Below are 15438 nucleotides of genomic sequence, written 5' to 3'. Positions count from 1 at the left end.
TAGTGAAAATAACCACTTAAAACAAGAGGTCCTGTTTTTATTTCAGTGATTTAAATGTTTCAGAAAAAGGTCTTTTGTAACCACCAAAACTTGTCATTTCAAAGCTTAGAGAGCTCTTGACTTTTGCCACAGTTGTTCCTTAATACAGAATTTTGTCTCTGGAAAATAAAGCTCATTTTGGATGTAGTCAAAGGTGAGCCGGTGGATGATCACAGTATGAAGGCCTGTTAAAGGCAGACAGACTAGAGGGATATATGGGTGGCAGTCTGACATCTCATATGTCTCTTCCGTTTGTCAAAAGCAAAAGGCTGTGCCCTAATTTTAAAAAGGCACCCTCAGATACTAAATCTCAGAAAACTGGCCAGAACCCTTTATTTTCACTGTCCATAACTTAAGTATATAAACTCTTGCTCTGAAATCCTAGTTAAAACGAGCTGAATGAGTGGTTTTCCACCTGCTGATCTAGGTGAACAATCTTGGCTCACTGCAACAGATTTTAACTGTTCTGTGTCAAACTGAGCTTAAAGTCAGATTACATTAGCTTGTTTTCTTACGGATGTTTCTGGTTATCTGGCCTGCTGCAAAGACTGAAGGGATTTATTTTACATTTTGCTAGTTTAGGCTATCTTTTTTGTTTGCTGTCTTAGAAGCTTAGAAATGTTTTCACATCGGCCAAATAATTTCATTGTCTTAAGGAATGAGGCAGGTCAAAAGTTCTTATTATAAAGAGAAGCATTTACCTTTGCTTGCCAGAGGTTTATTTCAAAAAATGATAGGCTTGACCAAGAAGCAACCTTGCTGAATTATGTTGGTGACTGTGGGTGCTTTTTCCGTTGGCTACTCTGTTTCAACACAAAATTGACCCAGAACACAGCTGAATCCGCTCCTTGAGACAGAGCCTGAAGATCATCCAGGTTACTGGTTCTCAGCGTTACAGGCAGAGTGTTATGTGCCTGCTGTGGAAAGGTATTAGCAAGCTCTGCCTCGCCTTTGGACCATGTTCCCCGATCTCATTTTGGTTGTTTCCCTGCCTGCTGATGAGATAATGTAATACAAGACCCAAATCCCCTCAGATCTTAGCATGCCTTGGCTTAAACCCTGACTCTCCTAGAAAGGCACTTACCTCTTAACAGGCAGCCAAACTTCAGCCAGTTTGATAAATGCAATTTTAAGAAAATTAAAAATCCTAAAAAATCAGATAAAGTCCTAAATCAGACAAATGGCACAAAAGAGATGAAAGCTTCCTGGGAGAGGAAGAGATGTCCATGAGAAAGCAAACTGGGCTGAGGCTTACAAAAGCATAGCCCTTCTCTCTTCCAATGGGTTCATCTTAACTGAGCACAGCAGGAGCTGGCTTCTGTCCCAGCTGCAGGGGATGCTCCCAAGGCAGTGACCAAGAGCCTGGAAGGCAGCTTTTGTCAGCGGGTTCCATACAGCAGAAAGGTCCTCCTGGCAGAGTCCCCTGGTCCTGCTAGCGGAGGCTGCTGCTGCTGCTGGCCTGAGAGCTGCCCACGCCTGGGTGGTCGGGGCTGTGTCGGTTCTGGGGAAGAAAAGCGAGCAAGAGTAAGAGAGCCAGACTCCACCCAGGACGAGTGAGACGGGAAAACTCACCGGGCTGCAGACACCGGCCGCTCCCATACCTTCTTTTTCTTCTTCTCTTTCTTCTTCCGTTTCCGTTCAGGATCCTCTTCTTTTTTCTTTTTCTTCTTCTTGTGATCTGAATCAGATGGTGTTTCTGTAGGAGAGATGAGGAGCCTATTACCTGTCGAGCTCAAAATTCTCCACTGCCGTAAGTCTGAAGACTAGAGGAAAACCCCTAGTCGAGGGCAACTGCTTTTCTTCAAATGACCAGAAAGGATTTGGAGCTTAAGCTCCTGTTTCAAGTTCCTACTTGCCCAGGAGACCCACATTATGTCAGTTTCTTCTTTAAGGAGAATCTGGGAGTCCAGGGCTCATAAGGAATTTGACTGGGTTTTTAACTGAGGAAGGTCAAAACAGATTCAGAATGTCCGATTTTCTGGCTTTGAAGAGAACCACTTCTTACCTGGGGGGACCGGATCCTGGGTACGGCTCTGTTTGTGCTTCTGCTTATTCTTCTTCTTGGGAGGCTGAATGTGCATCAGACGACACTGCTCTGGCAACTGAAGGAACCAAAGGAAGGTCCAGGTGAGTAGAGGGAGGAAATCCCCTGCTCCCATCATCTGTTCTGCTCAGTAAGTTATGAAGGAACAGAGGTAGACAGAAAAACCACCTCCGTGCCTTTCAGGCCTCCCCATGAGGGGACTCACCGGGCCTGTGTGGAGGCGGAAGCCAGCCAGCATGGTCCCTGTGATAGGATTAAAAGAGCCACCAAGAATAGGGGGCTTCTCAATGAGGGAGCGGAGGCTGCTGTTGTCATGGGAACCAGGCAGATCAATCATCCCTGGCAGGTCAGGCAGGAAGTTACTTAGCTTCTCCTTCACTTTCTTCCCACAGAATTTATTATAGGCATGTTCCAGGTTGTAGTGTGTGATCAGATTAGTGCTGCCTGTCAGCTCTGTGCTGCCTAGAAGATACAGGGAGAATAATAATAAGAAAAATTAGTCCCAAGAGGAGAGAATTTTTTTTTTACGTCATTGACCCAGAAGGGAAAGTAAATGAATCTTTTAAGTGAGAATTACCAAAAAAAAAAAATAATAATAAAAAAAAGTTATTTTTAAAGTAAGAAATAGCAAAAGTAGGGCTTCCCTGGTGGCGCAGTGGTTAAGAATCCGCCTGCCAATGAGCAGGGGGGGGACACGGGTTCGATCCCTGGTCCAGGAAGATCCCACATGCTGTGGAGCAACTAAGCCCGTGCGCCACAACTACTGAGCCTGCATGCCACAACTACTGAAGCCCACGCGCCTAGAGCTTGTGCTCCGCGACAAGCCACTGCAATGAGAAGCCCGCGCACCGCAACGAAGAGTAGCCCCGCTCACCACAAGTAGAGAAAAGCCCACATGCAGCAACGAAGACCCAACGCAGCCAAAAATAAATAAATAAATAAATAACTTTATTTAAAAAGAAACAGCAAAAGTAAATAACATACAATAAACACTAAAAATATAATACTATAGAATGGTAGGTTGGAATGAGAAGGAGAAAAAATAGGCAAAAATCCAAATAAGGCAGCAGTGGAAACTGCTTTAAGCCAATAAAGGATACACTCGGACTAACCAGAGTAATAACTTACATGATGCTTACACTCTGTGCTAAGCACTGTGCACTGCTCTGTGTTTCATAAATGTACTAATGAGAAATTATACTTTTGGCCATGACCAGAATAATATAACCTCACAGCTCAGCTACAGCCAAACTTAGGGTCAAATATGACCCAGTGTGGCTTGAGTGTCTTGCTTCCTTTTTTTTTTTTTTTTTTTAAATAGCAAGAAACACTAATCACCTTTACAGAGAAAAACGGGAGATTTTTCTAGCTACTGCTGCATAACTTTTGTTACCACCATCTTTAGTCTTCCTAATAATACCAAATATGATAGCTTTGCCTAGAAGAAAGAAATGTTTGATTAGAAGCTGGGCAACTAGACTTCTAATCCTAGCCGTCCTCTATGCCTCAGTTTCCGCTTATCTATGGAATGGGGTAAAAGCTACCTTAATTACACAATTTTTTTTAAGGTTCAAATGAAAACATATTGAAAAGTATAAAGTATTATATAAATGGAAGGCATTATTAGTATAAACATTTCACGGCTGGCTTTTTTGAAAGAATACAAACTTATGAGTAATTTAACTAGGGTCCAGTGGCGAGGGCAGAAATATCTAGCCTACAATTTCATGTATAGTTATGATGAACACTCAGGGTACAAATGACAAAAGTGACTTGTTTATAATCATTCACTTGATAAAACTCAGGTTCTGAGCTATGAGCCCACTGAGGGCAGAGAAAATGCCTTGTTCATTCATGTACCACTGGTGCTCAGCACACATTAAATGAACAATGTATTTTTCCTCCCCACCTTCAGGCCTTACGTTATTCTTTTCCTTTGTCTTCTCAAGCCAAATATCTCAGAAGAGTGGTCCACGGTAATGGCAGGAGACTCAGTGCCCCGGTACTTCTCATAACTCAGCACTGCTTCCTGCCATTAAGAGTATCCTGATTTTTTTCCTCTCTGTCAGCTCTCCTTCCAGATGATTATTCTCAAGGCTCAGGTGAAAAGGCACTCTGTGCTTTTTTGTAAATTCTTTAACTTAAGAGTCCATCCAACTTTGTTTTGCCCATCAGTTCTATGAAGATGACTTATAAATCTCTCTTCTTCAGTTTCCTCTCCTGAAAACTAATCTTCCATTTCCAACATTGTCTTAGTTAATTCACTGCAGATTTAATTTTTTTTAACTCCAAATCTTCCCCACCTCACTCATGGTTCCTTTATTCGAGTACATGGCACCCACATTCTCCAGATATCTTTAGAAGCAGTACTCAGTTCAAAAATCTCAATGGTTTCCTATTCCCTCAGGAAAAAGCTCAAATTCCTTTGACTGTCACTCACGGTTAAACACATCTTACTGTAACTTAGCTTCAGGGCCTGACCAACTGCTACTCCCCTATGTAAAATTTCTGATCCATCCAAACAGGTATCCATCATCTCCTGAAAAAAATACCCCTCATATTGTTTCCTTTTAGAAAAACTGACCTAATTATAGGAAAATTTTTCCTAATTTTCCTCACCAGTATGAATTCTTCAAAGTCCAGCTAAAGTGACAACTTATTCTTGCTGTCATGTTGAACGACAAGAAACACATTTTGAAAACCATTACGCAGTTCTTAGTAGTTGTATGTGAGGCATGACCAGAAAATAATGACATTGATCCTGACAAGAAATAACAATCACTACTTTATCTTTAAACGACATACTTTTCATTCTTAAGTAAAATTAGCTGCTTAAAAGCAAGGACCAGGGGGCTTCCCTGGTGGCGCAGTGGTTGAGAATCTGCCTGCCAATGCAGGGGACACGGGTTCGAGTCCTGGTCCGGGAAGATCCCACATGCCGCGGAGCAGCTGGGCCCGTGAGCCACAATTGCTGAGCCTGCGCGTCTGGAGCCTGTGCTCCGCAACAAGAAGCCGCGATAGTGAGAGGCCCGCGAGCCGCGATGAAGAGTGGCCCCCGCTTGCGGCAACTAGAGGAAGCCCTCGCACAGAAACGAAGACCCAACGCAGCCAAAAAAAAAAGCAAGGACCAGGCTTACTGATCTCTCTCCCCTTTTCATCACATGTTCCCTTTTTACGCACCCAGTGTTTGCCCAGAACGGATAGTCAATATCTATCAAGTGATTGATGTATATAGGTACAATCAGAACAGGTTAAGGTTATAGAAACTGCTGGTAGATATCAACCACTAATTAACTAAAATCAAGTCAACCTCGCTATGCTTCAGTGTTTTTTTTTTTTTAAGATTTATAAAATATTTATTTATTTATTTATTTGGCTGTGTCGGGTCTTAGTTGCGGCAGGCGGGATCTTAGTTCCCGACCAGGGATGGAACCTGCGTCCCCTGCATTGGAAGGCGGATTCTTAACCACTGGACCAGCAGGTAAGTCCTTGCTTCAGTTTTTTTCAACTATAAAATGCAGATAACAATGCCTATCTCAAGGGACTATTTAAGTATTCAATACTATAATATAAATAACTGCACTGTGAACCTTAAAGTCTGTAACAATATTATTATTTCCCTCAGCTCTTGATGTAGCAGTAGGACTTGGGATGAACTGAAAGGCATCCTGGAGACTTAACACATGTCCAGAATGACTCTTGAGGACCTCCCTGGTGGCGCAGTGGTTAAGAATCCGCCTGCCAATGCAGGGGACACGGGTTCGATCCCTGGTCTGGGAAGATCCCACATGCCGCGGAGCAACTAAGCCCGTGCGCCACAACTACTGAGCCTGAGCTCTAAAGCCCGCGAGCTACAACTACTGAGCCCGCGTGCCACAACTACTGAAGCCCGCGCGCCTAGAGCCCGTGCTCCGCAACAAGAGAAACCACCGCAATGAGAAGCCCGCGCACCTCAATGAAGAGTAGCCCTCGCTCGCCGCAACTAGAGAAAGCCCGCGCGCAGCAACGAAGACCCAACGCAGCCAAAAATAAATAAGTAAAATAAATAAATTAAATAAATAAATTTATTTAAAAAAAATTCTAATCACTTCCAACAGATGAGGAAACGCCGAGGCCCAGAGAAGGAAGGAAGGCAACACGCTCCAAACCAACAGGAAGTTTGAGGCAGATTTGAAACTAAGTTCGCAAGGATATTAAATCAGAACTCTCAAGCTGCAAACTCAAACTCTGGATAATTTTTAGGGAGCCATAAACCACTTGTCAGGGACAGGGGCACGATAGAGCGTGAAAGGTGGTCACGGATATCTACTCTTCTCATTCCCAATCCATCCCAAGAATTCATGCAATCCCTTTGCTTGTGAATCCTCAGAGTCTCAGAGTCCTCTCCGATATACAGCTCTGGAATCCCCGCACACGTTACCTACTTTACCCCTAACCTCCGCCAGCCGGCTGAGAGCCACGCCCATCCCCTCCTCGCTATGATCTGACTGGCTGGCTTTGGCCAGGCCTCGTACTCACCTGGCAGTTCCCGCATTAGGTAGAAGGGGCCACAACCTGCCGCTGACTTGTCAGCGCCGGAAGAGGCCGAGGCCGCGGTTGGGGGCGCGGCCGGGCCAGGCCCTCCACCCGGAGGAGGAGGCGGTGGGGGTGGAGGTTTTCCAGCTCCGAAGCCGAGGGCGGTTGGGGGCGGCGGTGGGTCAGCCTGAGCCCCGAACAGCGCCGTGAAATTCTCCATCGTCCCCTCTGCCCCGGCGCTGTCCCGGTGTCTGGCGTTAATGATTTTCATTGGTCAATCTTTTCCCGGGCTACCGCCCCCTTCCTTCAGGAGCCTCTTACCATTGGATTGCCTCGGGCCCTGCCTACCCTCTTCCGGTAACTACTTCCGGCGCCTTCTGAGAACGTTCCGGAAGTATTACCTACCTTTATTAAATTCTTCTCCGATACCTCCGTTCGCCACAGTCGTATATTCAATAATATGACACGTAGAAAAAGCGACAGCTAGGTTAGCCAATAAAGTATCAAATCCCTCTCTCAGTTTTTACCTGCCGTAGAGGCCAATCAGAGATCTAATTCCGGGTCCAGAGGCGGTGCATCCGACACTGGGCCCAATGGCAGCCTCAATGGTGGGAGAGGCGGGACCAGACCTACGGACGCCGAAGAGCGGTCGGCGCCCTTAGGGCCGGAAAGATGGCGGTCCTGGCACCTTTAATTGCTCTAGTGTATTCAGTGCCGCGACTTTCACGATGGCTGGCCCGACCTTACTACCTTCTGTCAGCCCTGCTCTCTGCTGCCTTTCTACTCGTGAGGAAGCTGCCCCCTGTCTGCCACAGTCTCCCTACGCAACGCGAAGACGGTAACCCGTGTGACTTTGACTGGGTGAGCGACCCCCGCCTTAGGACCCCGCGACCTTGACTGTCCCTGCCCCTGCCCCTGCCCCTGTGATTGCATCCGGGAGCCCCGAGGTTTACCTTTTTGAGAACATCTGAGGTTCCGAGCCTCTAGCGGACTTAACAGACTATTAGGAGTGTAGGGCGTGGATCGTCATCGAGCCTAAGCCTCTTGTTTGGGATGGGAAAACATCCGGTTAGCCTGCACAACAGCCTAAGTCTTCTGCCTTTTGAGTCCAAGCTCCTTTCCATCTCAAAATTCATACTCGGCAACAGACCTACCCAAACTAGGCAAGTACATTGTTTTCCAGTGCTGCTCATTATGTAAAGCCTTTTGAGGAACCAGTGAGTTAAACAAGGCAAGTAGTATTCTCGTTTTATTGATGAAGAAGTTGATCTAGGTGTGGTTAGGCGACTTGTCCAAGGTCACACAACTAGTGAGTGACTAGGACTTGAAACCACTCTTCGGCCATGGTACCAGCACGCTCTGTCAGCCATTGCTTAATTCAGTTAACAATTACTGAGTGAGGACTGTTAACGCTAGGCATTGTGCTGCATCCTGGGGATGTAAAAATGAATAAAATTGTTAGGGCTATTAAAATGGAATTGTAAAAAATACATTGCAAAGAAATCTATCTCAAGCCTCTTGCAGTATTCCCTGAGCTGGAGTGGAGGGACCACTCAGAAAAATAAGTTGAACCTCTCTGACCTCTGCTGTATAGCCACATCTGTGTTCTGAGAAAGGAGGATCACCTGAGTTTTTGTCCTTTTTTCAAGGCCCCAAAATGAGTCTTGACCTTTAACAGAACCCACTTCCTTACTTTTATTCTCCATCCCTTGTTTACTTTTTCATACTTCCTCTGTCCTTTCCCATTGTTATTAGTTAGCTCAAATGTAGCCTGCTACTTCAAAAGATCGTATTTTTATCTATACCACTTTAACCAAAATGAGATTCAAACATATAAGTGGATAGTAATAAAGATTTTAATAAAAGGAGAGACCTTTTATACAATTAATTTCTCTGTATACTCTTGTCTTAATTACGTGCAAAATACTGTGAGGTTTTATATTTTCATATTACTCTGTTATGTTTTTTGTTTTTAAACTATGTAGGGTTTATAGCCAGTGTTTGTTTTCCTGGAAAATCTGTGTTTTGCTGATTTACCCTGGTGATTTGGAAGTTAGAATATAAGGTAAATAATGTTAGCAATAACAGGTAAACTTCAAAATTTCAGTGGCTTAACAGAATAAAAGTTTATTTCTATTTTATTAAATAAAAAGAAAGAATCAAGTATTTTGCTTTTCCTTTACATACTGTCAGAGTAACCAAATAATTGATATAGAAAAATTTGAGCTTACAGAAGGAGTGATAGCATTTAAAAGTCATGTAGCATTCTCTAATGAAATAATAAATCTAGGCAATGATCATCTAAAGCCATCAGATGAAAGGTTGCTATGTCCTCTGAAGTGATTCAGTAGGGAGTACCTAGTACCTCCTATGATGTATTTTTGGCAAAAGATTTGGATTTCATTGTATTCACATCTCTAGATTTCATTACCATTTTACAAGAAATATGGGAAATAGAGGATCATCATCGTCAGAACACATACCATGAGTATGCAAGCAGCCAAATCCAAGAAAGTCAGAAGGTTGACAGTGCAAATGACTCAAGGTCTTCAACAGATAAATAGCCTGGGGTAAAAAGGAAGAGCAGGTATCCTTTAGAAATTAAAGACCAAAGAAACACATTGGCCAAATGCAATTTGCGGTTCTTGCTTGCTTGTTCCTGACTTGAACAAACAACTGTACAAAGTTGTACAAAATCTAATACTTTGTTCTTTGAATTTGAATAAGGGCCAGGTATTAGATAACAATAAGTAATTATTGTTAATTTTGTTAGGTATGATAATGGTATTTTGGTTTGTTTTAAAAAAGAAGTTCTTGGGACTCACCTGGTGGCGCAGTGGTTAAGAATCCACGAGCCAATGCAGGGGACACGGGTTCAATCCCTGGTCCGGGAAGATCCCACATGCCACGGAGCAGCTAAGCCCGTGCACCACAACTACTGAGCCCACACGCCACAACTGCTGAAGCCCGCATGCCACAACTACTGAAGCCCGCGCGCCTAGAGCCTGTGCTCCACAACAAGAGAAGCCACCGCAATGAGAAGCCCACGCACCGCAACGAAGAGTGGCCCCCACTTGCTGCAACTAGAGGAAGCGCGTGTGCAGCAGCGAAGACCCAATGCAGCCAAAAATAAATAAATAAATGAATAAAAATTAAAAAAAAAAAAGTTCTTATCTGCAAGCAGTACATACTGAAGTATTTACAGGTGAAATGATATAGTTGGAATTTGCTTTAAGTTTCTCCAGCAAAAGAAATGGGTAGCATAGATGAAATTGAACCATATTGGCAAAATATTACTATTGAAGCTGAGTAATAGGGGTTTATTAAGGTATTGTAGGGGTCAGAAAAGAATTTTCCCTTTACCCTTCTGAGGTCTTGCCTGAGACCCCTCTAATAAAAGACAGATTAAAGACAATTAAAATACAAACAGAAGTTTATTAGCATGTATAACTTGTATACACGGGAGATACCCAGGGAAAAATCAGTAACTCAAGGAGGTGGCTTCCAGCTTATATGGCATCTTCAACAAAGAACCATAAGTTTGTGGAGAAATGACGGGATGAAGGAAGGAGTTTTAGGCTTGCAAGAGCAGAAAACTGTGGAAAGGTAAACTAATGGTAGATAAAGGCTAGTTTGTTATGTAGATTCCCCTGGTGCTGTCTCCAGGCTGATAGGGTCTAAAGTTATCTCCCCTGATTAGTTTTGTTCTTGGTAGAGGTTGGAGGGACACCTTTGAGAATTTATGTCCTACCTTTTGACAAATAGGTAGAGGGCACTGAGCCTTTCTTTATTCTACTTCTGAATTGCCTTTAGACTCAAAATAATCCTTATGCCAAAGTGGCATATTTTGGGGTAGCATATTTTGCTACCCTCAGTATCCTCTCTGCTTTTGTGTATGTTTGAAAATGTCCTTAATAAAAAGTTTGAAAACAATGAATAAACAAGTGAACAACCAAGGGGGCTCAGGTTTATATAGTTATTCTGGAACCCTGTCTCATGCTGTCTTCAACTGATGGCCTTAAGATCATCCCAGCATCATCAAGCCAGCAGATGAAGAAAGAAAGGTGGACTGCAAGGGCATACATACCCTTTCTTAACCACCTGGGCACAGAAGTGGCACATCACTTCCATTCACATTCCATTTAGAAGTACTAGTCACACAGTTCTCCCTAGATGCAAGGAGAGCGTCTACCTGCAGAATGCCGAGGAGAAAAAGGAAATAAGGTTTGGGGTGTACATGGCCAGGCTTTACCACAGACCCGTTCTCTGTCTTTAGAGTACATTCCTTCTGGTCCTATCTCTGGTCTCCTGATTGGCCATACTTCCCTTTTTAAATTCATCTTTCCATAATTATAAGTGCCAATTCTAATCCAGCTTCGTTCTTGAAAACTCTTCCTAATTTCTACTCGGATGTAGTATTTAGTAAGGTCTGTCACATTCCCTACCCCCCACTTCACATGTCCATTTCTAAATCCAGTCAGTTGCTTTTTGTTGGAGATTGAGGCTAAAAAACCTAAGTCCCTGATTGCTAGCTGTAAATCGCAGTTAATTGGTTCTGTCTGAAGTAAAGATTTGGATCCCTGTATTATAAACAGAAAGGTATGGAAAGCCTCAGACCCTCCCCCTATACTTTCTCTCACAAAGTCCTTGTTATTCTTCATTGCAGTCTTTACTCTTTGAAATTATGTCATGTTTAGTGTCTGTCTCACTCATTCACACGGAGCTTACATTCTAGAAGGTGAGAAAGAACAGTAAGCCAAGGGTACTGAAAAGGATCTTCGAGAGCTTTGAAAGGCCGCCTTCAGCTCTCAAATTATATTAAAGGTGCATGGATTATCACTATGAATATTAGTTGGAGAGGAATGATTTAACTTACATGAAAACAAACAAATGGAATAACCATATGTTGTATTAATGGAATATTACTGAGAAAGTTTACCTGGAAAAGTTTTATTTTACCAGGGTCACACTGAGTTGATTGTAATATCTACAGTTTTATACTATATACTTCATATAACTCTTTCATACTCATTTAATCCTCACAACACCATTTTGAAATATTCAGTCAAAGAAACCAAAGCTCAGAGGTTAAGTGCTTTGCTGAAGGGCACCAGCCAGTTTGTGGCAGGGATAGAGCTGGAATCTAGACCTTCTGACTGGTGTTTTCCCCACTACACCTTCGCTGACTCCAGTTATTTCTCTATTGTTACCATTCCCAGTTTGGATCTCTGTTGGTTTTTATTACATACTTGGCTCCCTTGCTCACCCAAATCATTTCTGTTCATGGCATTCCTGTCACTCTGATTCTGTTCCAGAGAGAAGTAGAGATCCTGATGTTCCTTAGTGCCATTGTAATGATGAAGAACCGCAGATCCAGTAAGTGTAGCCTGCTTCTCTGTCTCTCAAGATTAGGACTAGTGACCTCTGAGGTGCTTTCATCCATGTTATGAGAGGGGCGTTATTTGGTGAACTTGTCCCTCATTCCGTGCCAAGGCTGAATTTGATCTTGGACTTTTATCCTCTTCCCCCTCTCCCATTTCAAAGTACTCCAGGAAGAGGGGCAAATAATAGGTCATAGGAGCATGCAGCCCAGCCTGACCTGTGACATCTCTGTGTTTCAGTCACCGTGGAGCAACATATAGGCAACATCTTCATGTTTAGTAAAGTGGCCAATGCAATTCTTTTCTTCCGCCTGGATATTCGCATGGGCCTGCTTTATCTCACACTCTGCATAGGTAAGGAGACTGCAAGACTTGGTTGTGGGAACCAAATTCCATCCCCAAACCAGGTTCTCCATACCCTTCTGCCATATCTCATACCTAATAAATTATGTGTGAGCCTCAGATGATGAGAATCTACAGAGATTTTAAGAGGAAGGGAATGTGTCTATGTATGTCCACAAAATGCACTCTTTGGTGCTTGAAATCTTTTGAGTTGCTTTGAAAGTAAATCCCCTGCCCAAGGCCTTATATGTTTCCTGTGACAACTTTTTTCTGTGTTTAGTGTTCCTGATGACATGCAAACCCCCATTGTATATGGGCCCTGAGTACATCAAGTACTTCAATGATAAAACCATTGATGTGAGTACTCTTTCTCCCTCTGTTTCTTGGGTCCCTTGTGGGTGATTTTGTAGTTGTGCTCTCCCCTCACTAGGAGGAACAGCAGTGCTTCAGAATGCAAGTCAAGGGCACTCGTTCACTGTGGGATCTAGAGGAGAGGTGTAGGGAAGCCAGGATGAGGAATTAGGTGCTAAGGTCTGAATCTTTCCAGGAGCCTGTGTAAGCCGGTTCACTGTTTGTTCTGTGTGTGACAGGAAGAGCTGGAGCAGGACAAGAGGGTCACTTGGATCGTGGAGTTCTTTGCCAATTGGTCTAATGACTGCCAGTCATTTGCTCCTATCTACGCTGATCTCTCCCTCAAGTGAGTAGGACAACGGGAGGGATGACAGAAATTATACCTTCCCTCTCATTGTTTTTGGCCTTGATTTTTGCATATTGCAACCAAAGGCACTCCCACCCCCACCCCCAAATATCTGTACTTCTACTTCATTGATTCATTCTATCTTCTTTCACCACGTTAAATAATGTATTCTTCTCAGGTACAACTGTACAGGGCTAAATTTTGGGAAGGTGGACGTTGGACGCTACACTGATGTTAGTACACGGTATGTAAGGGCCTGGGCAGGGGATCATTCAGAGTGATATATACACAGATGCATTTACAGAGTACCTTCTGGGCCCTGTAGGTACAAAGTGAGCATGTCACCCCTCACCAAGCAGCTCCCTACGCTGATCCTATTCCAAGGTGGAAAGGAGGTCATGCGGCGGCCACAGATCGACAAAAAAGGACGAGCTGTCTCTTGGACTTTCTCTGAGGTATATGAAAGAGTGGGCAAGTTTTGGAGGAGGGTGTGGAACAGTAGGTAGGTTTTAGAGCCCAACCTGGGTTTAATTTCCTAGTTCTGCTACTTGCCCATAAGCTTTGAGAGTGTGGACTAGTTATTAGACTTCATTCATGAATTCACTTAGCAGATTTATACTGTTTCTACCATGTGCCAGACATGCTAGTACTGGGCAACAATTATTAGTTAAGATTTAGTCTCAATGGCTCTTGTACCTATAGTCTTTTTTCCTTGGCAGTACATTGGAGACGGTAGCACTTGGCTCACAGGTTTTGTTTTGCAGGTTACATTAAATAACGTAACCATAATTCTTGGCACAGCGACCGGCACATAATACGTAAATATTAGTTGACTTTTCCAGGTACCCAAAAAAGGACAGCTGGGTTAGAGTAGATTCCTGTCCTTTGCTTCCTCCTTTCCTAGACTGTGTCTAAATACAATTGACCCTTGAACAAATGGGTTAGAACTGTGTCGGTCCGCTTATGTGGGCATTTTTCAATAGTAACTACAGCACTACACGATCCATGAGGTTGGTTGAATCCGCCGCACGTGTGGAACCACGGATTCAGAGGAACTGTGGATACGGAAGGCTGACTATAAGTTATAGGTGGATATTTGACTGCAAGAAGGGTTGGCGCCCCTAACCCCACACCTTTGTTTAAAAGAGTCAAGTGTACTTAACTTCCCAGACATAACACCCCCTTCCAACCTGAACCCTGATGTGTGCACCTCTTTTGCGCAGGAGAATGTGATCCGAGAATTCAACTTGAATGAGCTATATCAACGGGCCAAGAAGCTATCAAAGGCTGGAGATAATATCCCCGAGGAGCACCCTGTGGCCCCAGTGCCCACTGCAGTGCCAGATGAGGAGAGCAAGAAGGACAAATAGGATCCTTGCCTTCAGTACTTCCTCTCCTGTCAATCCCAGGCACCTGTGAGGCCCTACCCTTTCTGTAGCCACAAGCGTTGCCTGAGGCCTTGGCCGTTTTTTTATGTTTTCCCTGTGTGGCTCTGCCTAGGAGGGGCAGGAGATTGCTTCTGATTTTTAAGAGGCATCCAGGGAAATGACAGGTATCCTCCAGGAAGGCCTCTACTGCTGTGGTCTGCTATTTCACTGGAAGGAGGGAAAGATCTTATATGGCGGAGGGGGAAATGCTTTCCTTCCAACCTTCGGCCAGTGTGTCGACTGCTGTGTGCTGCCCACACATCTCCATCACACTCTGGTTTCATTATTCCTCATAATGGATCTACACAGCCTGCTTAGATTCGATTAAACCCTAACATAACAGGCCAAGATGCAGAGTTAGTGCTAAGATTTTTCCCTCAAGACGCTTGCTGCTTTAAGCCATTTTGGCTTGGTCTGTGGCCTATATTTAAAAAGTATAAGCCTGTCACTGGTCCCAAGGAGAAATCTTTAACCACAGAGTTTTCTCATTGAAGATAGTATTGAATAAGCTCCCTATTTTATGGAAATTCGGAGGAAGGGGACTAGAAGTTTGAGACTGCCTTTGTGTGGTGGGCCCTGGAGGAGAAAGCCCCTGGGCAGGGTCTCACTTACCCTCCTACATCCTCCCCACACCCAGTTGATGGTTTTCCATAATAAAGAGACTGGGATTTACTTTTGATTGCGCCTTTGTGTGTTATTCACGTATTAGAAAAGCGAGGCAACTGCAGAGGAATTGTCCATCTTAATTGCAAAGGGCATACTGATCAGTTTGACGAAATGCTGTACACCGGTCCCCACGATTGCGGAGAGCTGGAGAAGGTTTAGATTCCCTAACCCTAGAGTTAATTTGTCTTGGTTTGGGATTGGTCCGCGGGTCCCCGGAAGGCGGTTTTGGGTAGGGATCGTGATGCACACCATTTAGCTGGTCTCGCGTTTACAGAAAAGCCTGTGTGAAGCCGGGCTCGTTGTCAGAGCTGCCCGCCCCCCCAAGCA

At 44.0% G+C, this 15438-nt stretch overlaps 2 protein-coding genes across 4 annotated transcripts; one reads left to right on the top strand and one right to left on the bottom strand.

Moving 5' to 3' along the window:
* Positions 1 to 16: 16 nt before the first annotated feature.
* Positions 17 to 6958, bottom strand: MED19 (mediator complex subunit 19). The gene is made up of 5 exons (XM_082341302.1): positions 6602 to 6958; positions 2289 to 2545; positions 2045 to 2141; positions 1641 to 1735; positions 17 to 1540 (listed from the first exon to the last, which is right to left on the bottom strand). The coding sequence occupies exons 1-5, from the start codon at positions 6867 to 6869 to the stop codon at positions 1472 to 1474; spliced, it is 786 nt and encodes a 261-aa protein (XP_082197428.1). The 5' UTR covers positions 6870 to 6958; the 3' UTR covers positions 17 to 1471.
* Positions 6959 to 7193: 235 nt separating this feature from the next.
* Positions 7194 to 15124, top strand: TMX2 (thioredoxin related transmembrane protein 2). Of its 3 annotated transcripts, XM_082341304.1 has the most exons (8): positions 7211 to 7459; positions 11914 to 11974; positions 12220 to 12333; positions 12602 to 12678; positions 12912 to 13018; positions 13197 to 13262; positions 13344 to 13473; positions 14242 to 15124. In XM_082341304.1, exons 1-8 carry the CDS (start codon positions 7271 to 7273, stop codon positions 14386 to 14388), a joined length of 891 nt encoding a protein of 296 aa, XP_082197430.1. In that variant the 5' UTR covers positions 7211 to 7270; the 3' UTR covers positions 14389 to 15124. The 3 variants fall into 3 exon arrangements, with proteins under 3 accessions (XP_082197431.1, XP_082197429.1, XP_082197430.1); XM_082341305.1 differs by lacking the exon at positions 14242 to 15124 and having other exon boundaries at positions 7194 to 7459; positions 13197 to 13251; XM_082341303.1 differs by lacking the exon at positions 12220 to 12333 and having other exon boundaries at positions 7208 to 7459.
* Positions 15125 to 15438: the final 314 nt, after the last annotated feature.

This window comes from Balaenoptera borealis (assembly GCF_965194805.1).
Source record: "Balaenoptera borealis genome assembly, chromosome: 11".
NCBI lineage: Eukaryota > Metazoa > Chordata > Mammalia > Artiodactyla > Balaenopteridae > Balaenoptera > Balaenoptera borealis.
The sequence above is the reverse complement of the archived record's forward strand: the minus strand, read 5'-3'. Positions and strand labels throughout refer to the sequence as shown.